We start from the raw sequence: 27833 nt of genomic DNA on the forward strand, positions 1-27833 counted from the left end.
ATCTCCACAGAAAACACCTCAACTTCATATAGAGGCAACAATCACTCCCCCTCTTCAAGAGGTTACTTTAGAGGAGGATTTCAAGGAAGTAATGGTAAGGGAAGAGGTAAAGGTAACACAACCCGTACTTCCCCTGCAGCAAACAAACCGTGACTTGTGCCCCCCTCCCGATCATTACATTCCTGTCAGTGACGTGTCTCTCGATTTCTTCCTGTCTGGAATACAATAACTTCAGACAGATGGGTCCTAGAAATTATCCAATCTGGTTACTACCTGGAGCTTACTGACAATACCCCGAACATGCTTCCACTATCACACAAAATGTCACCCGAGCATTTGCACCTTCTCAAACAAAGAGGTTCACTCGGTACTGCAAAAGGGAGCTATAGAGCCCGTACCATTACAATTTCAAGGGTCCGGCGTATACTCCCTATACTATCTGATACCCAAAATGGACGGCTCTCAGGCCTATACTGGACCACAGAGACCTACATTTCTGTATTCAATCAGATCATTTTCACATGGTGAAACTACAACAAGTGCTCCCGCTCCTTCAACAAGGTGACTTTCTGTCTACTTTAGACTTAAAGGACGCATACTTCCATATTCCAATACGCCCCGCTCATAGCAAATGTCTCCGGTTTGTGGTAACGATATAACATTACCAGTTTTAAGTGCTTCCATTCAGTCACCACTGCTCCCAGAGTATTCACCAAATGCATAACAGTAGTCGCTGCTCACATGCTAAGACAACATATTCACGTCTTTCCATACTTGGACGACTGGTTCATCAAAGTCAGCTCTCTCGCAAAGTGTTTATTGCACACTCCAAGCACAGTACAATTACTGAACGATCTGGGGTTCACAGTAAATCTGTTGAAGTCCCATCTCCAACCCTCCAACATGCAAACTTACTTGGGAGCCACTCTTGATACACAAAGCTATAGCCTGTCACAATCCTGTAAGGATCTGCAATATTCAGGCTCACATTTCAGTTCCAGCCAAACCACTGTTTACCAGTTTGAGTATTTATGCAGCTACTAGGAATAATGTTGTCTTGTATCATGATAGTTCCCTATGCAAGGCTTCAAATGCATCCCCTTCAGAAATGTTTAGCACGTCAGTGGAACCATGTAAGAAGCTGGCTCTGTATATACTATACCAAAGTGAGATATAGTGTGCACAATCCAGTGAAACCCAAAAGGTAGGCAGAGGAAAAGTAGATAGCACCTCACTCTCTATTTGTGGTAGTGTGGTCGAGCAGTAAGGCTGTATCAGAGGACAGTGTTAAGCATTTGTTGTACACACTTCATCAGCAAATGATTTCACACACTCAAAGACTGAACTTGAGACCAATTGTTTTTGTATAAAAATACTCTTTTATTTTCTAGAACCAAGCAAGCCTGGCACATGTAAGCAATAAATATTTTACAGTAGTAATGCAGTTGTAACACAGTTTGGATTGCAATTGTATATGCAGTTTGTTTGATTACAGTACTGTTACTGAAAATGCAATGCTTCGAAAATACAGTACATATACTTTGTATAGGTTTTTTAGTAAATTGACCAGTAGATTACTTTGCAGATTACTTTTCTTACACGGTACAGTATACCCGGATACTGCACTGAGGCATTTCCTGTAAACAGGTGAGTAAAAGCGTTTTTGTTATTTAGTACAATTTTAAAAGGAATTAATGTTTTTGAACTCCACACTTTGAAAAACAGTAAATGTTATCCAATGGAGGAAAATAGGGTTATCAGTTAACAGGTAAGTACTTTGTTGTGGGAGTTGGTATTCTGAGGTTAGACTCGGGGGTCCCCCAGGGTCAAGGATGCACTCTTGTTACACCCTCAGCTGCACTAGGGCAGCTGGGTGCAGAGTGCTGAGGTCCAATGTTATCCAATAAGGATAGGGGGGCCTTCCTTTGGTGGCTGCTGACGAGCAGGCGACTGGGTTGTGGGAACAAAGCTCCTGGGCTTAAGCTCAGGGCAAATTGGGGTTTAGGCCAGCACAAAAGATGCACCCTCCGCGGTACTGGGACAGCCAGGAGCAGAGTGCTGTTTTGGCGTCAGGTGCCCTGTAGCTTTGAATGGGGAGTCTCTGGTTTCCAAAGTACTGCACGCTTGGAGACAAAGGTCTTCTGGTTGCGACCGCCACTTGGAGAGGTAAGTTTGGATGCTGGGGGTTGATTAGGCGCTGTCGTTTGAGCCACACAAGGCTGTGGGGCATCTGGTGCATGGGTGCCTTTTAGGGTCAGTACTTCTTACCAGCTCCTGGTTGCAGTTGGAGGAATCTTCCGGTTTGAGGCTGCAGGCGTCAGACGGAGGCTTGAGGCAGGTTGGGGATCACTGGTTCTCAGGTCAGGATCGCTGGGGAGACCTCCTCTTGGTGTTGGGCCACTTGATCTCGGGCTGTGGGTGCCGGGTGCAGACCCGCGGATCCTTGCGGAGCTGGAGTCTGCTGATGTACAAATCCGGTGTTCATGGGAGACCATCTTTGTGATGGAAGGCAGGCAGGTTCTCTGGGTTTTTAGAGGTTGCTGGCTGCAGGACACACCAGGATTTCGCAGGTTCGAGGTGGGAACAGGCCGGTAGGGCTGGGGCCAAGCCAGTGGGTGTCTTCCTTGTGAGCTTCAGCATGGCTGTTCAGTTCTAATTGTTGTTTTCTCCTGGTTTCTTGTCTGTAGAAGAAAGGTTCAGGGGTGCCCCTAAATACTAGATTTAGGGGCATTACTGGTAGGTAAAAAAGGTTGGGACCAATGGGTCCCTTCCTTGGGGTGGGTACACCCCCTATTATAAAACCCTCCAGTGGGAGGGGGGAAATAAGTCTTTCCCTGCAAGATGGCGGGGACAGAGTTGTGCTTCACCTCGCCTCCCCCACCTGAGGGGTGCAGTTGGCTGAGGTGGGCACACCTCTCTTCCTCACTTATTTTTCCCGCCCAAAGGGGGGGGGATTCAGAACCGGTGGGGACCAGTTGCTGAAAGCAGCACGTGGCCTGGGAAAGCTCACAAAGGCGGCTCGCCTTTGAAGCTTCCCCTTCGTCTACCCTGCCCATCCTGGGGGAGGAGGCTTGGCACCTCGTCCCAGGATGTGCATTGTTCAGGCCCCCGAGAGCAGCAGAAACATGTCTGGTGGTGGCAGCTGAAAGCAGCCACTAAACTGGGACACTAGTGGTCGGTCGTTTTTCAGGGGGCATCTCTAAGATACCCTCTGTGTGCATTTTTCATTAAATCCCACACTAGCATCAGTGTGGGTTTAATGTGCTGAAGTTTGATACCAAACTTCTCCGTTTTCAGTAAAGCCAATATGGTACTGTGGAGTTCGTAATGACAAACTCCCAGCCCCATATACTCTAAATGGCATTACTGCACTTCGAATGTCTAAGAATTTGCCTAGACACTGTAGGGGTACAGGGCTCAGGCACCTGTACCCTCACCACTGGTATAGCGCACCCAGCTAGAGGGATGGCTGATCTATGCCAGGGCAGTGGGTTGTAGGAATGGCACAAAGCCTTCAAAGTATGAAGGTACAGGACCTCCAAGGGTGGCACAATAAGTGCTGCAGCCCTTAGAGGCCTTCCCTGGTCATAGTGCCCTGGGTACTTGTGGTACCATTTACCAGGGGCTGACCAGCCAGAGATGCCAATTGGGTTTTGGTTTCAATGCAGTTTTAGGGAAAGAACGTGGGCCATGGGTACCTGATTGGCAGGAGCGCAGGGCATACTCAGTCAAAGCACATCAGCAATTCAGCTAAAAGTTGGGGCAACCATGCAGAAAGAGGGCACTTTCTCACCAATCAATCTCCGGGTCAATTGTTAGATCTAGTGTAGGTGGACGGCCGCACTCTTCGCTCTCTGCAGTGGTGGAATCCACAAAACCTATCCAAAGGGCGGCCCTTCATCGATCCTGTTCCACAGAAAGTACTAACCGCAGAAGCTGGAGTCCAAAGCAAAAACAACTTCACATAAATCATCTGGAGCTGCTAGCAGTATTTCATTTACAGCAAACCGGTCTAGCGTATACATCCATACGCTTGCATCTCGCTGAAATAGCTGCATACCTTCAAAATAGACACAATCTGTCCCTTTCAGAGTACCTGTTATTAAGGCTTTTATGGAGAGACTCCAAAGAGTTAGTCCACCAAGACTTCCCCCTGCCCCAGCGTGGGACCTTAATATGGTCCTTACCGGACTGTGTCCACTCTTTGAGCCATTGCATGAATGCGAACTGCAATTCCTCACTTGGAAAGTTGCTTTCCTCATTGCTATTACTTCACTCAGGAGAGTGGGTGAGCTTCCGGCATTAACCATAGAAGAACCATTTTTCCAAGTCCACCACAACAGTGGTTCTTAGCACAAACCCTAAATTCTTACCCAAACTGGTATCTGCCTTTCACATCAACCAGTCTGCGTTACCTGTGTTCTTCCCTCAACCAGATTCAGTGGCAGAACGAGCTCTACACACTTGACATAAAACGAGCACTGTTCTATTACATAGAAAGGACCAAACCTTTTTGTAAAACTAATCAACTTTTTGTTGCTTTTGGTGCACCACACAAAGGCAATCACATTTCAAAATTTGGTATTGCACGATAGATAGTTAAATGTATTCAGACATGCTATGTAAAAGCAAAAATAACTTTACCAATTCCCCCTAGAGTGCATTCCACCCGCAAAATAGGGGCTTCTATGGCTTTTTAGGAAACATCCCTATAGCTGACATCTGTAAAGCTGCAACATGGTCTACACCACACACATTTACAAAACACTATTGTGTAGATGTGTTAGCCAGACAACAAGCTAATATAGGCCAGGCAGTTCTTTGTTCACTTTTTCAAATCACTGCAACAGCTACAGGTTAGCCACCCCTTTGGGAGATTTCTGCTGTATAGTCTATGCAAAGCATGTGATCTACAGCTCACATGCCTCAAACGGAAAATGCTACTTACCCAGTAAGCATCTGTTCTTGGCATGTAGAGCTGTAGATTCACATGCGCCCACCCACCTCCCCGTGTACCTGTTGCAGTATTCTCTTACTTACAACATACGCATGGATATCTCTATTCTACTCTTACTAACTCCATTCTCACCCTCTGCGGGCAAACAATTTAACAATGGAGTCGCTGCCCATGCACACTATCACCGAAAGGAGTCGTCACCTACCTTGTGACTGGAAAGACTTCTTCGCAGAAAAACAACTTGCAATCATCCATACCCAACACTAGATGGCAGGAGTGTGCAAAGCATGCAAATCTACAGCTCTGCATGGCAAGAACGGATGCTTACTGGGTAAGTAGCATTTTCCCTTTCTGCACAGAGTTGCTGTTCATTTGGGTCAAATTTTCTTTTTTGATTTTAACATTGTGCACTGAGTTTTCTAGTTGAGTGAAATTTGTACCAAAGACTCTATCAAAGAAGGTCTTCTAGCACACACTGAACCGGATTGATAACCATACTTTTATAAGCCACATACTCCTTTGTCTGACTCAGGTTTTGAGCTACTCTGTGAAAAAATAGCACTTCTCTAATGCCCAATCCAGAGAGCAATAGTAGATGTTGGTGCGCATTTCTACGCCTGTTGGGGATAACTTTTGGTGTATCCGTCTTGGATTTCTCCACACAAACTGCGGTACAACATAGAGAGACCATACTGTACTGATTGACCTGATCAGTTTACAAATTACCATGATCTTTTTTTCTACTTTGACCGGTCTTGGAAAAAGTCCTGAGGCGTCCATGTTACAAAGGGTGAAATGGCATTCTTCTCCTTTACAAAAATATCTTGATCCACTTCCAAGTATACTTTTGTACAAGGATTAAAAGAACCACAAACGTCATCTGAAGACTACTCCATTCATTAGATTTATTTCAATTGTGGATATCGTATCCGCAAATGCATCTGTTTTCTGCTTCATATTTTCTCTATGATTATGCAAAGGGCGTGTGTATGTGTACTCACTTTTCAATTGCTTAATTCCTTGTTAGGCAACTCCAGGTTTTACGTATGAACCAATGTACAGTATCCCAAAGCTGTAGCTTGTTCAAGACTCCTTAAGGTGGCCATTTAACTTTCCAGTTTAATTTCTTTTGCTAAATCTGTTTTCTCTCACACAGATCTTCATGTCCGAAGCTTGCTACTGTGCCCATCTCGATTATCCCCAATGTGGATGGCGAGCTTCTGCAGGACACCGACAAAAGGCAGAAATCAAGAGCAGGTGAGTTTGAGAGACTGCCATATTTGGAATGAATTGCTGAATTTGAGTGTATTATTTCTACTTGCACTCTGGTCTGCGATTTGCTGAACCTGGAAGTGCTGTGAAGAGATGTGGATGACATTCAGGTAGTAGAATTGTGTTTATTTCTTTTAACTTATTTTAGATGTTGGCAACAGTGCAGCAGATTTTGTCAGCGACCCATTGGCTTTGGCCAGCATTCTCTCCAACACAGGGCTGAACAGCAACACCTTTGGCAAAGGTGGGAAGTTAAGCATGGCCCAGCGGGTACCTGTGCGAGGGAAGGGTGCAAACTCCCTCTATTCCGTCGGCAGTAGCAGGGTGAGTGCAATTTAACTATATATATATAATGTGTGCATAATACCCCTTGGGTGAAGGGCACTTTCTGTAAGGCAGAGAAATGAATTCTATTCTGGATCATGGAGATCAGGAATGGTCATGTTTGTTCCATGTGTTGAACCCCATGGTGGTGGTCTGTTTTTTTCTTCTAGGCCAGTGGAGTGTCCATTTGCCCTCCGCGTGCCAGTTTTGCACCGAGGACCGATTTCAGCCGCATGTCTTGTGTACCGAACCTTGGATGTATTGGTAAGGGCGTTAACAACCTTTTATTTATCATGTGCTGAAGCTGCACATGTGTGATTACTGAAAGTTAAAGAATGACATGGTGCAATTGCTTTGGTGCTGTTTGGCTAAATAGGGTAAAAGGGTAGTTTTATGCTTGTCATTGCTAAGGCAGCATTTGAGACGTATGTGCTTGTAAACAGACCTGATGTGAATGGTTGAACCCTATGAGGTAAAGCCGGAAGTGTTGGTTGCTTCACAGACCCCTGCACATGGGAGCAGAGGACGGGCATAGTCTTGTGATTCTTACTGGTGGTGATAAAAACTTGTTGCCCACAGTGTTCTGAGGGCTAAAGCTGGTGTCTGGTTCTCTGTCTAAGCTCTACTTCTACACTCTCCTGCTCAGATATTGATGTGAAGCTCACTCCTCGTCGGGCCAACCAGCATGGCTCCTCTGCTCTCCTAGACGTAGTCAGGCCCTCGCCGCTGACATCTGCCGGGAGGGTCCCAGACAAGAACCCTTACTCCTCGGTATGTATTTTTTTTTTAAGACTGTTTCTTCAGTGACTGCTAGTAGATTTGTCTTATTATAACGTGCAGTTCCTAACTCCCTTCCTCTTTGACATTTTACAAACAGAGCGTGATGTTTGGTCTATGGTTATGCATTCATCATGCGTCTGTTTTCTCTAACTGCAGCACCTCTATCTGTTAAGCGCCCAAATACCTATGTACAGGCCACCCAACCAGGACTCTTCTCATCCACACTAGTACTTGCCCGCCTGTTGGGACAAGGTACCAACGCTTTGGGCTCAAAGTAGTGCCAGCAATGTGTTACATAAAGACATTGTCATTAGGGTTTAAGTTCACATTGATGAGGAAAAGGTGAGAAGGCTGTTACTACAAGAAGACTGACCTTTGAACTTGCATTACACTGATTCAGTGAGTAACTTTCTATGAAACAATTGTGTGCAAAATAAAGAATTATAGCCAGCTGTTTGGGAACGTGGTGCTTCCTTAATAATAACGTGGGAAGGGCAGGATGTCTGCCTAAACTGCCTCGGAAATATGACTGTCTCAATATGACGAGATTTTTCACAGCCTATTCACCATTTACCTGTCCTCTACGAAAATTATGACGTGATGGCAAAGTCAAGTACTGCTGTATTGTTGAGCACACCAGGCATGGTCTATGGATCCTGTCCACACGTAACTTGTTGTGTTCTCTGCTCCATGTTACTCTTGTATCCATTAGCCTCTGCAGTCCCATGTATTGAAGGTATGGTGATGTTTTAATAGAAGGATAGAAGAGTGGAGCCTCTGGCACAAGAACCGGGGAGTAGCTGCTTCCGCCTGCTCTCAGGCTCCACCCGACCAAATAAGTCACTCGAAAGGGTTGGCTGGTAATTCTTATTTTGATTTGAACCACTAGTTCGGGGGGGGGGGGATTTTCACGTTATCCCCAAAAATATGATGCACTAAAAATGTCTAAATTTAATCCAAGAAAAGATAACCCAGGTGGCATCAACAAACAGGGAAGGACACGTTAATACCTCGAATTCTGACCTTAGCTCTGCCATAGAGAGTGAATCTGAATCGGAGGCACGATGGGCAAGAACAGGACAGACCGCACAAAAACGTTCCTTAGCCGAAGAACTTGATTTTTTTTATGCCAAGATTGGTGGCAGACCCTCCGCCCCAGAATACAAAGTAACAAGTCACAACGAGCATTGGCATAGCCAATAGGTCTTGCCTTTGGGACCTTTTAAGTGTTTAGCCATGCAACAGTTGAATAACTAAATACTTATAAGGTCCCAAAAGCGAGACCTATTGGCTATGCCAAGCGGCCGTGTGGCTGTGAAAGTGATCGCCATCGCAAAAGTGAAAGTAATCGCGGTAAAGTGCGGCGCGCGCGCCCGCGCACATGCACTGTAGCTCTAGGCTGGCCTGGTAGCACTTTTTGGAGCCCTCTCAATAAGTCTTGCCAGACCAGCGCATGCGCTGGGTCAGGCGAGACCTAAAAAGGAGAAAGCGCAGGCAGAGGAGAAAATTGGTCAGACAACTTGACAGTCAACAAACAAGCATAGGTCTCGCCTTTGGGACCTTTTAAGTGTTTAGCCATGCAACAGTTGCATAACTAAATACTTATAAGGTCCCAAAAGCGAGACCTATTGGCTATGCAAAGCGGCCGTGTGGCCGTGAAAGTGATCACGATCAAACATCAAAGCGGCAAGTGAAAGTAATCGCAGTAAAGCGCGTGCGCCCGCGCACTGTAGCTCTAGGCTGGCCTGGTAGCACTTTTTGGAGCCCTCTCAATAAGTCTCGCCAGACCAGCGCATGCGCTGGGTCAGGCGAGACCTAAAAAACGAGGAACAGGGAGATGGAATCGAAAATAAATTGAAGCCCATAGTCTACCCGAACTATAATTATTCTAACCAATATGAATCTGTATAATGCTGAAAAACAACTCTTTGCCTCACATACTGTCCGGAAAGCAACTTTAATTATGCTAATACAAGAATGGATGTTTTCCGATATGTTCGCAAACTGAAATTGAACAAATACCGTGTTTTACGAACACACAATATTGCATCGGTGGATGAGTTCCTGCTGAATGATTGCTCTTCACCAATGAATTTGACAGGTCCGGATATGCCCTATTAAAAACTCTACAGGAAGAAAATGAAAACTCCGGTGGACAGACCAATTCCCAAATCTTAGGGGGTGGCAGTCATGAAATAAACAGTGACAAAACAACTGGGAATAGAAGTAAAAGGATTACTCCCTTCAGACCTAAATCAACTTTTAATTCCATAGTACCAAGGACTGCAATTGACATTTTTAACGAACAGGTGGTAGCCCAAATTAAGATCCTAATACAAAACAAAAGTTCAATAAACAAAATCAACAATACCACCAATTGATGATGAAACTTAAAAGTAACAACCGGGTCGTCATTCGGAATTCCGACAAGGTAGGAAACGGTCACCTGGGCAAAAGATGACTATATGCAAGAAACCTTACTTCAGTTGAAAGACAGAACATGCTATAACAAGCATTGAAAATGCAATAGGTCTCGCCTATGATTACGTTAAAGCCATTTGCTTTGCTATAGAATACCATTAGCAAAGCAAATGGCTTTAACGTAATCAAAGGCGAGACCTGTTGCTTTTTCAATGCTTGTTTGGACTTGTGCTCTGCTAGTAACCTGTTTCACTGCTCCCTAGGTGCCCTCTCCCTGCGGAACTCTGTCCTGTGCTCTCTACCTACAAAATAGCACACGCCCCTGTACCTTCTTCACATGCTGCACACAGCTCTTTGCTGTGCCATCACACACCGAACAGCACACTTCTGTGGATGTCCTGCTGAAGCGCACAGGACACCTCCCTTCATCTCCACCACTGCACAGGAGTCGTTGTTGTAATTCCACAAATGACACCCGGTGGCGTCTCCTGCGCCAGTGCAGAGGCGGTATGTGCGCTTCTTTTGGGTGTTCTGAGCCCATATGATAAATCGAAATTATTTTTTTCAAGTTAATACATATTTTCCGGACAAATGAGCTGGGAAACACGATAAACCAGGGGGCAGCAACTGCCTCTGTGTTTCTGACTTCTGTTGTCAGAATAAAATGCAATCACTCAAATGTTTCCAGTTAGTGAGTGTGCAAGACGGCAAAAAGAAGCGCACAGACCACTTCTGCTCTAGCACAGCGCAGAATACTTTACCAGCATTCGTCCAAGGAATGCCAGCACGTGAGCCCTGGCGCACCCTGCCAAGGGCACTTGACTACTCAGATGGGATCCCAGCTGGGATCCCAGCTGATCTGTAAAGCTAACAGTGACATCTGGGGCCCCATTCTGATACAGCTTTTTAATGCAGCATTAGTGAGGGGCTTAAGTCCATCATGGTTTACATCAATTATTGTTCCCATTTATAAAAAGGGAGATAGACAAAACTGCGCATGTTATAGGCCAATATCCCTACTCGATTCATCTATAAAAATCCTCGGTAGAGTTATTTTAGCAAAATTACAAAACTGGGCGGAGGAAAATGGGGTAATAAGTGACCTACAGTTTGATTTTCAAAGGGGCATAGGAACTATAGAGCAGTGCTTAAATTTATTTTTGGTTCAGCAGAAGTATATATCGATAAAAAAGGAGCGTTTATATTTTGTTTTTGTAGGTTCGAGGCATGTGGGCTGCTGAATTCATATCTGTGCATAGATCGCCGCCTAGTGTTGGGTCCGGATGTTTGCACGTTGTTGTCCTGGAAGAGTCTTCGAAGTATCCTTGGATAGGTGACTCCTCCCCTGGACTACAGTGCGCATGGGCATCCTCTCCATCCTCAGATTGTTTTTTTCCGCCATTGGGTTCGGATGTGCTATCTTAGCTCAAGTTAGGAAAATATTTGGTCGAGGCCAAACGGCCTTTAGTTCGCGTCGGTACTGTTTATCGATCGGGTTTCGATAGCATTTTGTTAGTTTACTAACTTTCAGCACCGACTTCTTTCGCATTTACCTGTCCATCGACTACTTCGACGATGGAATCCAGGACGCCATTCAAAAGGTGTCCGGTATGCAATGCGAAGTACCCACACATCGACGTCCATCCGGTGTGCAACAAATGCCTTTCGCCGGACCACGACGAATCGACATGCATGGCCTGTGCCCGGTTCCGTTCCAAGAAGACTCTAAGGAACCGAAGAGCGGCGAGACTCGAGGCGCGGCACGCGGCACCGGCCCCAACAGACATCTTCGACGAGGCCGACGTCGAAGAATTAGAAGTCATACCCTCCAGTCCCGTTTCCGGACACGACCCCGGATCGGACGAGGGCGACGAGTCACTCTTCCACAGAGGTGAAGACGACACCGAGGTAGGAGACGACGAGGAGGCCTTAGGGGCCGAAGAGAGTAGCTCCAATGATGAACAAGGCCTACCTGTTCAAACCGAAGAAACACCAGCGCCACAGCCTTTGGCTCCGGTCGAGGGATCGCCTTCGGGCCTTACCCGAGACCCATCCCGTAGTTCTTCGGCCCCGCCCTCGGGCCCGGCCTCGGACGTTCAGCGGCAGCCATTGCTGCATAAGCCAGCTGGTTTCCCTACCACAAAACCGAAACCGAAAGCTGCTCCGGTTCATACGAAACCGAAACTGAAAGTGGCGCTGGTCGGATCGAGGCCTTCCACGCCTTCGACGCCAGCGCAACGCGTCGGCACCGACCGCACCAAGAGGGACTTCGGTGCCGAACTGGAATCGGGCGACATCGGAGTCGACAAACGGAAAAAGGCCATCGGCACCGAGAAACCTACTCGACGCCAACGACACCGAGGGCAATACCGCCTGCTTCGCCTCGCGTCGCTCCCTCGACGACGCCGATGCCTCACGTATCGAGGACGTCGACGGTGATCTCCACACCTCGACTCGAGGACCCGCCGGCACCGAAAAAATCCACGCCCGGCTCTACGAACCTGCCCGGTGCCAAAGCCTCAAAGACGCCCCAAGTGCGGCCTGCTGCGACGCAAAGCAACAAAACCACGGCGGCCCTCAAAGACCCGTCGGGTTCCGGCCCGATCGGAGCTCCAGCAACCTCTACGGGGCCAGCCAACATTACCTTCGGCTTGCCTCCGTCAACAATCCCGAAGATGTTCCAACTCAGGACACGGGTTACCCAGACTCCGGTTCCACCGGACGAGACGTCTCCGTCACGTGTCATCGACGCCGACACTGGCAGGATGATTCTCCACGACCGAAGAATAACTTCGGAACCGCCATTGGACCCTTTCAGGATCCCACTAAAAAGGAAGCTGCCTGTGGAATCAGAACCTCTCCTTTATGAACCGTTCCATTCCTCCTACCAGGATCCACACCGGTTCTCCCCCACACGCTCCGACACGGATGCATTGGAGGACTACATGGATGACCAAGCACCCTACCATATAGACACAGACCCTGATGACCAGCAGGACCCTGATCAAACTTGGGGCGACCCTGCAGACCCCAGTGCACCTCTCGATACACAGGACCCACAACTCTATGGGGCAAAAACATCTCCCACGGAGGATACTGCGGCGTTCAACGCTCTTATTGAACGTGCTGCAAATAACCATGGGGTACAGCTTCACTCAGATACCATCGAGGATGACTTTCTAATGGACACTTTTGCATCCTCAGAAAGACATGTAAAAACTCTGCCAATGCTGAAGTGGGTCCTCAAACCAGCTAAGGACATTTTCAAGGAACCCACCAGGGCACGAGTGATAAACCCCAGGATTGATAAAAAATACAGATCGGCACCTGGGGATCCTACTTACATCAAAGGACAATTACCACTCGACTCCATCGTCGTAGCGAATGCTCGCAAGAGGGCACACTCGCAAACGACAGGTGACGCTCCTCCCCCGGACAAAGAGTCCAAGGTGCTAGAGACCTCCGGCAAGCGAGTTGCCGCCCAGGCTGCCAACATATGGCGCATAGCCAACACTCAAGCGCTCCTCGCTCGCTACGATAGAGCGCACTATGACACATTGGAGCAACTACTCCAACATCTCCCTGACCAGTTCAAAGAAGGTGCAGAAATTCTTATCAGAGAGGGACAGCTACTCACAAATGCTTCCATCAAATGTGCACTAGATGCTGCAGACACGGCTGCCAGGGCCATAAACACAAGCGTCATGCTGCGACGACATGCCTGGCTACGAATCTCAGGATTCAAGCCTGAGGTACAAAACAACATACTGAACCAGCCCGTCAACCCCGACTATTTATTCGGCCCAGAGGTTGACACCACCCTCGAAAAGATAAAAAAAGGACACGGACACTGCAAAGTCCATGGGCGCCCTCCAAACTCAGTCCTTTCGGAGCGGCTCCTTTCGTCGCCCCGGAAACAAGGGGGCAGGTAGAGGACAGGGGTCACAACAAACGTATAACAAAGGCAATACACAGACCACCTACGATAAAAACACCCGAGGTGGATATCGTGGCTCCAGTACAAAGGGCAGAGGACGTGGCTACGGCAACACCAGGTCCTCCCCCAAGAACAAGCAGTGACGCCCTCTCCCTTCCTCCCGACCACATAACACCTGTCGGGGGAAGACTACAAAGGTTCCTGTCCACGTGGAACTCCATCACCACGGACAGGTGGGTCAAAGATATTGTAAAATACGGTTACTGTCTGGAGTTAACCTCCACTCCACCCACAATACCACCAAGAAACCGTCCTATGTCCTCAGAGCACTTACCGCTCTTACAGCAAGAGGTGCAAAGTATGCTTCTAAAAGGCGCTATAGAGGTCGTCCCCATCCACGAGCAGGGTACGGGGGTTTACTCCCTCTACTTTTTAATTCCAAAGAAGGACGGGTCGCTCAGGCCTATATTAGACCTGAGACCCCTGAACCAGTACATTCTTTCAGAGCACTTTCACATGCTCACCCTACAGCAAGTCCTTCCGCTTCTCAAGCAGGAAGACTTCCTAGCCTCACTGGACCTCAAGGATGCGTACTTTCACATACCCATCCACCCCTCACACAAAAAATACCTCAGGTTTACTGTTCAGGGGCAGCACTATCAGTTCAAAGTCCTTCCCTTCGGCGTGACAACAGCGCCCAGGGTTTTCACGAAGTGCCTAGCTACGGTGGCAGCACATTTACGGAGGCAGCATATACACGTCTACCCCTACCTAGACGACTGGCTCGTTCAAGCGAAGTCAGCCCAGCAATGTGCAAGCCACATGTCCCGCACCATTCACCTTCTTCACAGTCTGGGATTCTCACTAAATTACCCAAAGTCCCATCTCCAGCCCGCACACGTACAACAGTACCTAGGTGCGACTATAGACACTCTGGCGGCCACAGCTCAGCCAAATTTAGTGAGGATCAACAGCATACAACTGCTGATCTCCAAGTTCAAACCCAATCACTCGCTTCCAGCGCGAGTGTTTATGCAGTTGATAGGCATGATGGCCTCCTGCATCTTCATAGTCCCGCACGCGAGGTTACATATGCGCCCACTTCAGGAGTGCCTAGCACGTCAGTGGAATCAGGCTCAAGGACAGTTGAAAGACCTAGTGTTGGTGAGCGGTCGGGCATACAACTCTCTGCATTGGTGGAATCCACAAAACCTTTGCAAGGGCCGACCGTTCCAAGAGCCTGTTCCGCAAATAGTACTGACAGCGGACGCGTCTCTCCAGGGATGGGGAGCTCATGTACTCCACTACACAGTGCAGGGACTATGGACGACACAACAGAAGAAAATGCACATCAACCTTCTGGAACTGATGGCAATCTTCCTGGCCATGAAGGCATTCAAAGTACATCTGCGCAACAAAGTCGTGTTGATCCGGACGGACAACATGACTGCCATGTACTACATACAGAAGCAGGGAGGAACACACTCTCCACAGTTGTCTCATCTGGCTCAGAGCATGTGGAAGTGGGCCATTCAGAGGAACATGTTCCTCATGGCGGAACACCTCCCTGGCAAGGACAACCAGATGGCGGATCTGCTCAGCAGACACAGCCACCAGATGCACGAGTGGGAGTTACACCCATCAGTACTCCAACCGTACTTCCAGCGGTGGGGTCATCCAGAGATAGACCTATTCGCGACAAGCGAAAACGCAAAATGCCAAAGCTTCGCCGCCAGATTCCCACATCCGCAGTCGCAGGGCAATGCGATATGGATGAACTGGTCCGGCAGATTTGCGTACGCTTTTCCCCCAGCGCCGCTGATACCGCTGGTGGCTCGCAAACTACGACAACACTCCCTGACACTCGTCCTAGTTGCTCCCACGTGGGCACGCCAGCCGTGGTACACCACCTTCCTCGAACTTTCCGTGGTGCCGCATCAAAGGCTGCGGATCAAACCCGCGCATTTGACGCAGAACCATGGAGAGGTTCAGCACCCAGATCCGCAACAGCTGAACCTGGCGATCTGGCTCCTGAAGTCCTAGAGTTTGGCTATCTCAACCTGCCACCTGACTGTATGGACATCATCAAGGAGGCCAGGAGACCCACTACCAGGGCTTGCTATGCAGCCAAATGGAAAAGGTTCGTCATTTATTGCGGTAATAATGACATCAACCCGCTGGACGCATCCATCCACAACATCATCTGTTACCTCTTACACCTATACCGATGCAATCTGGCGTACACCTCTATACGTGTCCATTTGACCGCAATATCAGCCTATCTGCAAACCAGGCAGCACCTCTCTCTATTCAGAGTGCCTGCCATCAAAGCATTCTTGGAAGGGCTCAAACGAGTCATTCCACCTAGTCACCCACCGGCTCCAATGTGGAACCTCAACTTGGTCCTCACACGCCTGATGGGTCCACCCTTTGAACCTCTACACTCATGCGAGATTCAATTCCTTACCTGGAAAGTGGCCTTCCTAGTAGCGATCACTTCCCTAAGAAGAGTTAGTGAACTCCAGGCACTAACCGTTCAAGAGCCATTTATTCAGGTTCACGCCAACAGGGTCGTACTACGTACCAACCCCAAATTCATGCCCAAGGTAATATCGCAGTTCCACATGAATCAGACTATTGAACTGCCCGTTTTCTTCCAAAACCCACAAACTGTTGCAGAAAGGGCACTACATACACTAGATGTACGGAGGGCCCTCATGTACTACATCGACAGGACTAAACCATTCAGGAAGACAAAACAACTGTTCGTTGCCTTTGCCCCACACCACAAAGGTAACGCCATCTCCAAAGCAGGGATAGCCAGATGGATAGTTAAGTGTATTCAAATCTGTTATCAAAAGGCAAAACGCACATTAACTATTCCACCACGAGCCCACTCAACACGTAAGTTGGGGGCTTCCATGGCCTTCCTAGGAAATATTCCCCTGCATGATGTATGCAGAGCAGCCACATGGTCCACTACACACACATTTACAAAACACTATTGTGTAGATGTGCAGTCAAAACAGCAGGCAGCTGTAGGACAGGCTGTTCTCAAGACACTTTTTCAGACCGCTGCAGCTGGCACGGGTAGCCGCCGCTAATAGAGGGCACTGCTATGTATTCTATGCACAGATATGAATTCAGCAGCCCACATGCCTCGAACTGAATATGCTACTTACCAGTATGCATCTGTTCTTGGCATGTAGGGCTGCTGACATTCATATCCTCCCCGGCGCCTGTCGCAGCTGCAGCTCTCAGAATTACTGCAAGCATGGTCATCACTTTCTGTATCTACTCCATCACTGCCACAATGGCGAAAAACAATCTGAGGATGGAGAGGATGCCCATGCGCACTGTAGTCCAGGGGAGGAGTCACCTATCCAAGGATACTTCGAAGACTCTTCCAGGACAACAACGTGCAAACATCCGGACCCAACACTAGGCGGCGATCTATGCACAGATATGAATGTCAGCAGCCCTACATGCCAAGAACAGATGCATACTGGTAAGTAGCATATTCAATCTTACTTCTGCTTTTGACTGTGTGTCTGTTGGAAAACCACACTCCCACTCTGAAAGGGTGGTGGTGGTCTTCCGGACACACTGTGGTAGCTTGGCTCGAGTGGTCAGGAATCAGGCTCCGTGCTAAGCATACAACATACCCAAACAATAACCATGCGTGCATCCGTTCCAAAAACGACTCTACACCGTAAAAATTATGAAAATAACTTTCTTTATCTGCTTTTTCTCTTAGTTGCTGATTGGAGAAAATAAATAACAATCACAATATACAAACTTTTTAGAAAGTGCAGGACAAATAAATACTGGCTTAATGATTCAATAAATAGGGGTGATCATAAATACTGAAGGCATAAATAAAAGTGCAATACAGACAGGCAATTAAATATTCTGAGGCAATAAATACTGTAACCAATAAATATTGTGCATCAATAAATACTGTGGACCAATAAATACAGTGGAACAATAAATAGGTTAAATACAATAAATACAGTGCCCCTAATAAATACTTAAAAGCTGACAGTGACACTCATGGATTCAGATCACTTTTGAATTCCTAAGGGCTGATTTGGCCCAGGCACAGCTTGTGGGGATGTGGAAGGCTTGAGGGTGTCTACTCCCTGACTTGGACAAGGCTGAGGCCTAAACTGAGGTAGATAAAGGGGGAAAATACCAGAGACCTGGCTCTCTCTCTCCACACAACTTCTCTAGATTAGTCCCAGTTCACCCCTGGCACAGTCAGGTTGGTTCCAGCACCTCCCTAGCCCCTTAGAGCAGTCTCTCAGGTCTCCACAGGGCCTTAGGCGCCCTCTACTCCACTTACTGCCCTTTTTCCGATGCTCCGACGCCGCTGGAGTCGTATCGATGCCGTGAGGCGGTTCCGGTTCGATGTCGGCGGCCTCGGCACAATGTCAGTTCTTTGACGACGCCGGCAGGCGGATCCGGTCTCGATGTCAGCGGCCTCGGTTCGATCTCGACCTCCGATTCGATGGCGTCGGGCAGTCTTTACTCGATGTCGACTTCGGGCGGCTCCGGTCCGATGGCGACCTCGGATTCAATGACGTCGGCCGGCCTTGCCTCGATGTCGACTTTCGGCGGCTCCGGAGTGCGATCCTCACTCCCGACCTCCGGTGCTCCTCACAGGTTTCCGGCGACTCCGGAGTGCGACCTCCACTCCCGACCTCCGGCACGATTCTCACAGGTTCCGGCGACTCCGGAGTGCGATCCTCACTCCCGACCTCCGTTACCCTTCACCTCGGTCTCCGACGACTCCGGAGGGCGGACTTCACTCCTCCGATGACGCCGCTCACTCGACCTCGGGTGACTTCCTCCTCGACCTCTGGTATTCCTCACGACCTCTGACGGCGCCCTCTCTCGACCTCTGGCGGCTCCGGGTACGACGTCTGCTTTTCCAGTCAGCGCCGCTTCTCCACCTCTGGCTCCAGGTCTTAGGCTACTCGACGTCGGACTTCAGGGAAACCAGCTTCCAGGTCAGGATCTTGCTGTTATCTTGTTTCTAAGGCCTGTTCCTGCTGTCCAGGTCCTCAGGATGGTTTTTCTGACTTCTTCCCACACAGGGCTCTAGGCTGGGCTCCGTCAGTAGGGACTAGTATCAAGGGTGGGTTTATGGACCCCACTCCAGGCACAAGTTTCCACCCCTGCTGCTTCACTCCTTCCTCCTTCACGTTTGTGCTGCTCACTCTTCACCAGTCAGGTGCCAACTGCCAGCTCCAACTGCCAACTCTCTCTCTTAGCTTCCCAACATTCTAAACCGCCTCCAACTGTCACAGGGTTCTGGAATGTTCTGGAAGGTGCTAGCAGGTTCCAGTGGATGCTGGTGATGTCACAGGTGGCCACCATTTTGTGCTCCAGGCCCTCAGACAGAAGTTTCAGGGGTAGCTAAAATGGCTCCCTGAATCTGCAGCAACACTAAAAAGTCTGGTGGTTCCCAAAAAGGAAAAATTCAAACAGGGTTTGAGGCAAAAGTGGGACAAAATAAATAATGATGAGGAGGGACCACCCAAAGGGCTGACAGGTCTAACACGCGTCCCCCCCAGCTGAAAGTGGGGAGAGCTACCCAACTCCTTGGGAGTTCTCATCACTAAGGCGGAAATACCTTGAGAGACCGTCTGCATTGGCGTGGTCCACTCCAGGCCGATGTTCCACCTGAAAGTCCATCCCCTGTAGGGAAATAGACCACCTCAACAACTTGGGATTCTCCCCCTTCATTTGCATCAGCCAACGAAGGGGTCTGTGGTCGGTCTGAACTAGGAAGTGCGAGCCAAACAGGTATGGCCGCAACTTCTTCAGAGCCCATACCACTGCAAAGGCTTCACGCTCTATTGCACTCCACTTCTGTTCCCTGGGAAGTAGTCTCCGGGATAGGAAGACCACGGGTTGATCCAGACCCTCTTCGTTGAGTTGCGATAACACTGCCCCAATGCCATGTTCTGATGCATCTGTCTGGACAATGAACTCCTTGGAAAAGTCTGGGGCCCTTAAGACCGGGGCCTCGCACATGGCTTTCTTCAATCTCTCAAAGGCTTGCTGACAAGCCTCCGTCCAGACTACCCGTCGAGGTTGTTTCTTGGACGTGAGCTCCGTGAGGGGGGCTACGATGGTACCGTATCCCTTCACGAAGCGACGGTAGTATCCCGTGAGGCCCAAAAATGCTCGGACCTCCGTCTGAGTCTTGGGGGGTTCCCAGGCCATGATGGCCTCGATCTTCGCCTGGAGGGGTTGCACCGCTCCCCTACCCACCAAGTGTCCAAGGTACACTACCGACCCCTGCCCGATCTGGCACTTGCTGGCCTTGATCGTCAATCCAGCTTGTCTCAGGGCCTGGAGAACAGCTTGCAGGTGACGCAAGTGATCCTCCCAGCTGTTACTGAAGACGGCTATGTCATCCAGATAAGCAGCAGAGAAACTCTCCATTCCGGTGAGGATCTGGTTTACCAGGCGCTGAAACGTGGCAGGTGCGTTCTTGAGCCCAAAGGGCATCACACAGAACTGGTAGTGGCCATTGGGCGTGGAGAAGGCTGACCTTTCCCTTGCTCCATCAGTCAAAGAGATCTGCCAGTACCCTGAAGTAAGGTCAAAGGTACTTAGATATTGGGCAGCTCCCAGCCGGTCAATCAATTCATCCGCCCTAGGGATCGGATGAGCATCAGTTTTGGTCACTGAATTCAGTCCCCGATAGTCCACACAGAACCTCAGTTCTGGTTGGGCACCCGGTGGTGCAGCTTTTGGTACTAACACCACCGGACTGGACCAGGGGCTGCTAGAAGGTTCGATCACTCCTAGCTCCAGCATCTTAGTGACTTCACTATGAATGCTGGCCTTCACCTTGTCTGACATCCGGTAGATCTTGGACTTCACAGGTGGGCTGTCTCCTGTGTCCACGTCATGGACGCACAGGTGAGTCCTACCCGGGACAAGGGAGAACAACGAGGAGTACTGCCCCAGGACCTGGCGACAGTCCTCCTGCTGTTCAGGAGTTAGAGATGGGGAGAGAATCACTCCCTCCACCGACCCATCCTTCTCTTGAGACGCAAACAGATCAGGGAGAGGCTCGCTTTCCACGTCCTCTCCTCCGTCAGTCACCATCATCAAGATGACTTCGGGCCTCTCGTGGTGGGGTTTGAGGCGGTTGGCATGCAGCACCCGCAGGGGCTGACGAGGGGTCTTCAGGTCCACCAAGTAGGTAGCCTTACCCTTCTTCTCCAACACCTCAAAGGGTCCTGACCAGCGATCCTGGAGGGCACTAAGCTCTCCGGGTTCGATCACCCACACCTTCTGGCCAGGCTCCAACTCCACCGGGTGAGCATTGTGGTCATACCACGCCTTCATCACTGCTTGGCTGGCTTCCAAGTTGTCAGAAGCTTGCTTCCACAACTTAGCCATTTGGCTCCGGAAGGCCAGCATGTAGCTCACCACATCCTGGGGAAGCTTTCTGGGAGTTCTTTCCCATCCGTCTCTCACCAGGTTGAGAGGTCCACGTACAGGGTGCCCATACAGAAGCTCAAAGGGGCTGAAGCCCACTCCCTTCTGTGGCACTTCCCTGTAGGAAAAAAGTAAACAGGGTAGGAGGACGTCCCATTTCCTCCGCAGGCTTTCAGGCAGACTTCTGATCATGCCCTTCAAGGTTTTATTAAACCTCTCCACCAGACCATTGGTCTGGGGGTGGTAAGGAGTTGTGAACCGGTATGTCACTCCACACTCCTTCCACATTGCCCGCATATACGCTGACATGAAGTTGGTCCCCCTGTCGGACACAACTTCCTTGGGAAAACCCACTCGGGTAAAGATTCCCATCAGGGCCCTTGCCACAACAGGTGCTGTTATGGTCCTCAGAGGTATTGCCTCTGGGTACCGTGTGGCATGATCCACCAGAACCAGGATAAACCGGTGACCAGCTGTAGTTGGCGGATCTAATGGACCCACAATGTCGATGCCCACCCTTTCAAAGGGGGTGCTAACGACAGGAAGTGGTTCCAGGGGAGCTTTCAGCTTCACCCCTGTTTTCCCACTGGCTTGGCAAGACACACATGTCCGGCAGTAGGTATCGGACGACACTTTCATCTGAGGCCAATAAAAGTGTGGGACAAGACGGGCGAAGGTCTTGTCTTGCCCCAGGTGTCCTGCCAATGGTATCTCGTGAGCCAACTCCAGAAGGAAGGCTCGATAACGTTGAGGAACTACCAAGGCTCGTGACGATCCGTGTAGGGGTGCCTTGGGTTCACTGTAGAGGAGGCCATCCTCCCAGTAAACACTGTAGTTCCCTTCAACGTTCCCTGCTGCCTGGGCTTCGGCCTGTCGCCTCAGCCCCTCAAGGGTAGGGCACTCCCTCTGGCCCTGGCAGAATTCCTCCCTGGACGGGCCTCCCTCCACGTGCCACTCGGCCGGGATGGGTAGGTCCTCCAGGTTGGTAACGTCCCCCACCGCAGACTCCTGGTCCACCACCTCCGGTGGCCTATCCGTCCTACGGGGTGGGGACGCCGAGGCAGGCTCCTCCTGTCCTCGGTTCTTCCCTTGACTGGCAGCTGGCTGGGCCTTTGTTCCAGGCTCCAGCCGAAATGAACTCCCTCTTCGGGTAGTCGCGGACCTTGTGCTAACACAGGCCCAATCAGGTGTACCCAGCATCTCGGTGTGAGTCCGGTATTCCACCTCCTTCCAAGCGTTGTGCTCCATGTCATTCCCCAGCAGACAATCGACTGGCACGGCAGGGGTTAAGGCAACTCGAAGTGAACCTGCAACCCCCCCCCATTCAAAGGGAACCTCGGCCACTGGATAGTGGCCTGTTCTGCCGTCAGCCATCGCGGCTGGGTGGAGTACATCGGGAATTACCTGCTCTGGAGACACCAGTTGGCTACGCACCATAGTCATACTGGCTCCTGTGTCTCTCAGAGCCTCCCCTCTTTGGCCGTTGATGGTGACCCATTGCCCATACTTTGCGGTATTTGCGGGCACCTGGATCTTAGGAACCATCTCCCGTTCTCCCAGGGACACTAAAGTGACACCCGCCCACTCCCTTCCCTTAGTTAAGGGCATCTCCTCCCCGAGCACTACACTAGCTACTCCGGGGGTCTTTCCTCCAGTGGGAGGGGGTGGTCGTTTCAAGCACTTCGGATCTCCTTTATAGTGTCCAACGCCACCGCACTCGTAGCAATGGACAACCCTTGGCTGCTGACTCTGGCCAGGATTAGGGTTTCTGGGCGGGTTAGCCTTAGGGGTGAATCCTGTTCCCTTCCCTTGGAAGTTATTTTGGGGGTGTGAAACGGCGTCCCGACAACCCCGACCAGAACACCGTCTTTCCCCGAACTTACCTCCTTCGCCAGCCCCGGGGCTGTATCCCCGGCTTCATAATGCCCCCATAAGGACTCGACCTGAGACGCCAGCAAAACACCGGAAAATCACACCCTTCCTTTCCCCACAGAGACCAACCAGAACATCGGGTCAGACAGCCTCAAATATCGCGGACTCCGGAAGCTCCGCCCCTATGGCAGCGACAGCACCGGATAAAAAGGAGAACCCGGAAGTGCGAAGGGTCGGAGATTTGTGGCAGGAACCTCGGACTGGAGGACGCGAAGGAGAAGAGGCAAGAGACGGAGAGCAGACGACTGAAACAGACGTGTGGACCGAAGAGTGGTGGAGTCCACAGGAGGTGGCTGTAGAGCGGCCGTAACTCAACGGGAGAGTTACGGCGGACCGCGTGAGTGCCTTTAACCTCACTAGTTTACTCACTAGGAGTCCCCTGTATAGTCCTTGTATACATTCCCCTTCTCTTTAGCATTACGTTCCCTGCACTGTATTATAATTGTATAGCACTGCACTGTGTGCCCTGCCTCCTCCTTCACGTCCCGACCGAACACCCTTTCTTCTTCCCGCCCCGTATTCCTTGCCCCGGTCCCTTCCTTTCCTCACTGTCTCGTTTTTCCGCCCCTTCCCCACACACCCGGGTGACGGTGACGGGAGCAAAGATCCTCCGAAAAGGATAGGACTAACGGTCCCTTTTGTTTCTCCTTTTGCTCCCTGCCCTCCGTGGATCCTCCACGTCGCCGAAACCTCCCTTGGAGCCGCCGAAGACCGCAACCAGCATCGCCGGCCTCGAGTGGATCCAGCCCCCGGACCTCCTCCTTGTTTACCTTGTGTTCTACCTTTGTGACTCTTCAATAAATCCCTACTATAGCACACTACATACGGCCTCCTCGCTTGCTTTTCCGGCCCGCTGCACACCCAGCCTCACATTTGGTGTCAGAAGTGGGATCAGCCGGAAGCATGGAGGCCGTTGTCAAGAAGATGGCGGAGTCTCAGGAACAATTTGCCAAACTGATGGAGCAGTTCCTAAAAACGGCTGAAGACGACAGGGGCCAACTTCACGATGTCTTGAAGGGTCAAGGGACCACCCACGGAGAGACCCTGGAGAAGCTAACAACGGTCCTGGGTCTGCAGAGACCACTAGCCTCCCTCCCTTCGGTGGTACTGCAGAAGTATGTCCCGGGGGAAGACCCGGACTACTTCTTTACTAACTTTGAACGTCTTGCCCAAGCAGCCAACTGGCCAACGGACCGTTGGGGGCAATATCTGGGACCCCTTCTCACAGGCGATCTACAAGCCGCATACCAACAGGCCAACATACAGGGCACCACCCCGTATGCAGATATTAAAAGGTGTGTGTTGGAACGACTTGGGATCGACGATGACACGTATAGAGTAAAGCTACGCCAGGCGAAAGAGAGGCCACAAGAGAATCCCAGGGCCCTCTCATTCCGAATTAGGGATCTTGCAAACCGATGGCTCCGGTCGGAAAACTCTACAAAAGACGAGATACTGGAGAAAATCTATTTGGAACAGTTCCTGAACTCTTTACATCCTGCCACCCAGCGGTGGGTGAGACAACATTCCAGACTCACCCTAGAAACCGCCGTTGAGATAGCCTCGGCCTTCAACCGGGCACAGGAACTCCAGCGGGGCAAAGAGGAGCATCCGCACCGTACCCCGAACGCTGGACCATCACGGCCTCTCCGGCCCCTTCTCCTCCGAAGACCAGAACCAACCCCCCTGTATCCCTCCCCGGTTGTGTTCCGTCCCCCTAATCCAGGACCTCAGTGCTATGCCTGTGGCGGTTTCGGTCACATTGCCCGGATGTGCCCGCAGAAGGAAGAACCTATGGAGGTCGGGCTTGTCCGGAACTATCTCTGCACCCATCCGGACACCACACCACCAGTCTTCCATTGTCCGGTCTCTATCGATGGTCAACAAGTCATGGCCCTTGCCGATAGCGGCTGCCGTCAGAGCGTCCTGAGACCTCAAGATCTGGGACATCCCGTCAGTCCTACGGGGGTGGTTGCCATTCAGTGTGTCCATGGGGACACTAAACAGTACCCCACTACCCAGGTGCGGATCCAGCACCGGTACGACCCCGGGAGCTCCCTCACTATTGGTCTGGTCCCCGCTCTCCCCGAACAAGCCATTCTGGGGAGTGACTATCCAGGACTGCCTACGCTTCTCCAGGACACCTCCGACTCCCTGTCCCAGTGGTGGAAGGACGCTCCTTATCCAGGCCAGACCTACCCTGCAACGGTTCCGAAAACCCACAAAACCAGAAGCCAGAAAAGAAAAGAGAGGAAAGAATACGTCAGCGCGTATCCCGCCTTTACTGATGACCACCCGTGGCAGACGGACAGGGAATTCCGAGCAGCCCAACAGGAGGATCCCCTTCTTCAGGAAGCCTGGGGAAGGGCCCTCGACCACGAAGACCCCTTGCAAGTAGGTCCCTATTTCTTTAAAAAAAACGGGCTGCTGTACAGAAAAGGTGGGCCCCAACAGAACGCCCAGTTGCTTATCCCGGGTCCCTTCCAGGACAAAGTCCTTTTCCTTGCCCACAGCCACCTTCTGGGGGGTCATTTTGGCGACGTCAAAACCAGTCAAACCATTTTAGAGAAATTCTATTGGCCCGGGGTGTACCAAAGGACCAAAAACTATTGTCAGGAATGCATCATATGCCAGAAAAACAGCCGACATAGACCCCCCAGGGTGCCACTGCAACCCCTCCCTCTCATAGACGTCCCCTTTAGCCGAATAGGGATGGACATTATAGGACCACTCTTGCCCTCCCGTAGCGGGTGTCGCTATGCCCTGGTCGTAGTGGACTACGCCACCCGCTTTCCTGAAGCCATACCCCTGAGACAACCCACTACCCAAACGATAGCCAAAGCCCTGATCTCCCTGTTTTCCCGGGTAGGGTTTCCCCGGGAAATCCTAACCGATCAGGGCACACCTTTCGTTTCTGCCTTGATGAAGCGAGTGTGCGCTGAACTGGGAATTAAACAGATCCGTACGTCTGCTTATCATCCGCAGACGGACGGATTGGTGGAGCGTTACAACGCCACCCTCAAACAGACCCTCAAGAAGCTCTTGGGCCTAGAAGCCAAAAGGTGGGAGGACATGCTGCCCTTGGCCCTCTTCGCCATCCGCTGCAAGCCCCAGAGCAGCACCGGCTACTCACCGTATGAGTTACTGTACGGGCGTCCCCCGCGTACCCTGCTAGACATGGCACAGGAGGCCTGGGAGGCTGAACCGGATCGCACCCGTCCCCTTCCAGAATACCTTGAGAACTTGAAAACCCACCTCTCTATGGTCCGGGACATAGTGAGACAGAACCTCGAGAACGCTCAAGATAACCAAAAGAAGCAGTATGATAAGGGTACCAGGTCCCGCGTCTTCGCTGTCAACGACTTGGTACTCCTCATGATGCCCTCATCAGACCAAAAACTTCTTGGACAGTGGCAAGGGCCGTACACCATCCTCCGACAGGTGACCCCGGTTACCTATGAGGTAGAGATAGACCCTACCCGTGGTACCTCCCAAATATACCATGTAAACCTGCTAAAAAAATGGGAAGGACCCCGTCCCGTTCTATACGGAAACCCCGATCCCCGACTTCTCTCTTTTGACTCCTGTGTAGATCCGGAACTGGCTCCGGTACAGACCCAGGAATTACGGGAGTGTCTGGCACCCCTGAAAGCGGTCTTCTCCTCCTCTCCTGGTCGAACCAACATCACCGAACATGCGATAGAGACCATGCCAGGAAAAATAGTCCGCTTAAGGCCCTATAGACTTCCCGAAGCACGCCGAGAGGTCATACGACAAGAGATAGCAGACATGCAGAAAATGGGAATCATAGAACCCTCAGTGAGTGACTGGAATTCTCCAATCGTCCTTGTGCCAAAACCAGATGGATCGGTCCGTTTTTGTATTGACTTTAGAGAGGTCAACAAGGTCTCTACCTTCGACAGCTACCCCTTACCCCGGGTGGATGAAATGATTGAAAGGATAGGCAAAGCAAAGTACATATCGACCTTGGACCTATGCAAAGGGTATTGGCAAATCCCCCTCAGGGAACAGGATAAAAAGAAGACCGCCTTTTCCACCCCTGAGGGGTTGTACCAGTTTTTGGTTATGCCCTTTGGTCTACATGGCGCCCCCGCCACCTTTCAGCGCGCTATGAATCAGGTTTTAAGACCCCACGCACAGTATGCTGGGGCCTATTTGGATGACATCATCATCTTCAGTGACAGCTGGCCCCAACATTTGAAACATCTTTTTGACGTCGTCTCCTCTCTAGGGTCTTTTGGGTTCGCCATCAACCCCGCCAAAACAACCCTGGCGGCGAGAACCGTTAAATACCTGGGGTACCTTCTGGGGGATGGCTTAATAAGACCCCAAGAAAACAAAACAGCCGCTATTCGATCCCTTCCCTTCCCCCACACAAAAAAAGACCTCCGAGCCTTCCTAGGACTTCTCGGATATTATCGACGCTTTGTACCAAACTTTTCCCAAAGAGCAGCAGCCCTGACGGACCTGCTAACAAAATCAAACCGATCCGAGGAGAAGCTACGGAACCCCTCTCCTGAAGCCTGGCAAGCCTTTACGGACTTGAAGGAAGCCTTGACCTCCAGTCCTGTCTTGGTACCCCCCGACTTCTGCCGGCCTTTTATCCTACAAACAGACGCCTCTGATCATGGGTTAGGGGCGGTGCTATCCCAGAAGGATTCCCTAGATAATGAAAGGCCTATTTTGTATGTCAGCCGCAAATTGTTCCCCCGTGAAAAACACTAC

The 27833-nt window shown here is 50.5% G+C and overlaps 1 protein-coding gene across 5 annotated transcripts in view; it reads left to right on the plus strand.

Annotated features, from left to right (window-relative positions):
- The window catches only part of TROAP (trophinin associated protein), a 324800-nt gene that overhangs the window by 196393 nt on the left and 100574 nt on the right, over nt 1–27833 (plus strand). For all 5 annotated transcript variants that reach the window (XM_085600253.1, XM_085600255.1, XM_085600252.1 and 2 more), the window contains 4 exons: nt 6114–6214; nt 6378–6553; nt 6724–6817; nt 7200–7324. In XM_085600253.1, coding sequence (XP_085456379.1) covers nt 6114–6214; nt 6378–6553; nt 6724–6817; nt 7200–7324 — 496 coding nt within the window. The remainder of the gene's footprint in view (nt 1–6113; nt 6215–6377; nt 6554–6723; nt 6818–7199; nt 7325–27833) is intronic.

This window comes from Triturus cristatus, chromosome 4_2 (genome assembly GCF_964204655.1).
Source record: "Triturus cristatus chromosome 4_2, aTriCri1.1, whole genome shotgun sequence".
In the NCBI taxonomy this organism is placed as follows: Eukaryota; Metazoa; Chordata; class Amphibia; order Caudata; family Salamandridae; genus Triturus; species Triturus cristatus.